The 1,061-nt window shown below is 56.4% G+C and overlaps 1 protein-coding gene across 1 annotated transcript; it reads right to left on the bottom strand.

The window, feature by feature from the left end:
• Positions 1-549: 549 nt before the first annotated feature.
• LOC108355316 (3-hydroxy-3-methylglutaryl-coenzyme A reductase-like) lies at positions 550-984 on the bottom strand (the record flags this gene model as incomplete). Its single annotated transcript, XM_017606482.1, has 2 exons — positions 550-768; positions 835-984. Coding segments are annotated over 2 exons (369 nt in total), but the record flags the coding sequence as incomplete, so codon positions are not given.
• Positions 985-1,061: the final 77 nt, after the last annotated feature.

Raw genomic sequence — 1,061 nt, 5'->3', positions numbered from 1 at the left:
AAGGTGCGTGGTGATGCATGAAGGGGGTGAGGGTGATGAGGATGAAGTGGGGGATGATTAGGGTGATGATGATGATGATGATCAGAGTGCTGTGAGTGAGTAGAATTCACATGGGATGAAAAGAAGAGATTTGGTGAGGTCGACTGGAGAGGCGGCGCGCCAAGTGGCCCGTTGGCCGCTGACTGCATGTGGGGCGTTTGTGTATGGGGCGTGTTCGTTCTGCTATCGTTTATTATTTTGCTAGCTAGTCTGTGTCTGTCGCTTACTACCCCCGGTGTGTCTCATTCAGCTCTACTACTGGTTGTTGGCGTTGAGTAAGGACGCCGGAGTGGCCTCCAGGTTGATGTTGATGTTCGAACGGTTGTGCTTCATATGGGAGCGCACCAGGTGGCCGGCGGCGAGCGCCGACAGCAGCGACAGCTCCGCCGCCAGCACCGTGCCGCAGACCACCTGGGCGAGCTGCGAGGAGTTGGCGCCCGGTGTCGTCTGCGNTTGCTAGCTAGTCTGTGTCTGTCGCTTACTACCCCCGGTGTGTCTCATTCAGCTCTACTACTGGTTGTTGGCGTTGAGTAAGGACGCCGGAGTGGCCTCCAGGTTGATGTTGATGTTCGAACGGTTGTGCTTCATATGGGAGCGCACCAGGTGGCCGGCGGCGAGCGCCGACAGCAGCGACAGCTCCGCCGCCAGCACCGTGCCGCAGACCACCTGGGCGAGCTGCGAGGAGTTGGCGCCCGGTGTCGTCTGCGAGACGCCCTTCACGCCAATAAGCTAGAGGGGAAGGAAGAAAGAAGGTGTGAATATGGGAAACGATTATGTCTGTCAGCAGTAGCTTACCTGTAGACAGGCGCCTTGTGGGCCGAGGACGGTGCCCCCGCCAATGGTGCCAATCTCAATGGAAGGCATCGTACAGGAGATGTACAGGTCGCCGTTGCGGTTCTCCACTAGTGTCATGCAATTGGAGCTACCCACAGTCTGTGCTGGATCCTGTTAAGTATACCAGAAAAAGAAAACGTTAAAATTGTTGTCTGGCAAGCAGCAAAACAACAACAACCGTCAACCCT

This window comes from Rhagoletis zephyria, unplaced genomic scaffold (assembly GCF_001687245.7).
Source record: "Rhagoletis zephyria isolate East Lansing unplaced genomic scaffold, Rhagoletis_zephyria_1.1 Rzeph_scaffold_44434, whole genome shotgun sequence".
NCBI lineage: Eukaryota > Metazoa > Arthropoda > Insecta > Diptera > Tephritidae > Rhagoletis > Rhagoletis zephyria.
Note: the sequence above shows the minus strand (reverse complement) of the source record. Positions and strands in the feature narration are given on the sequence as shown.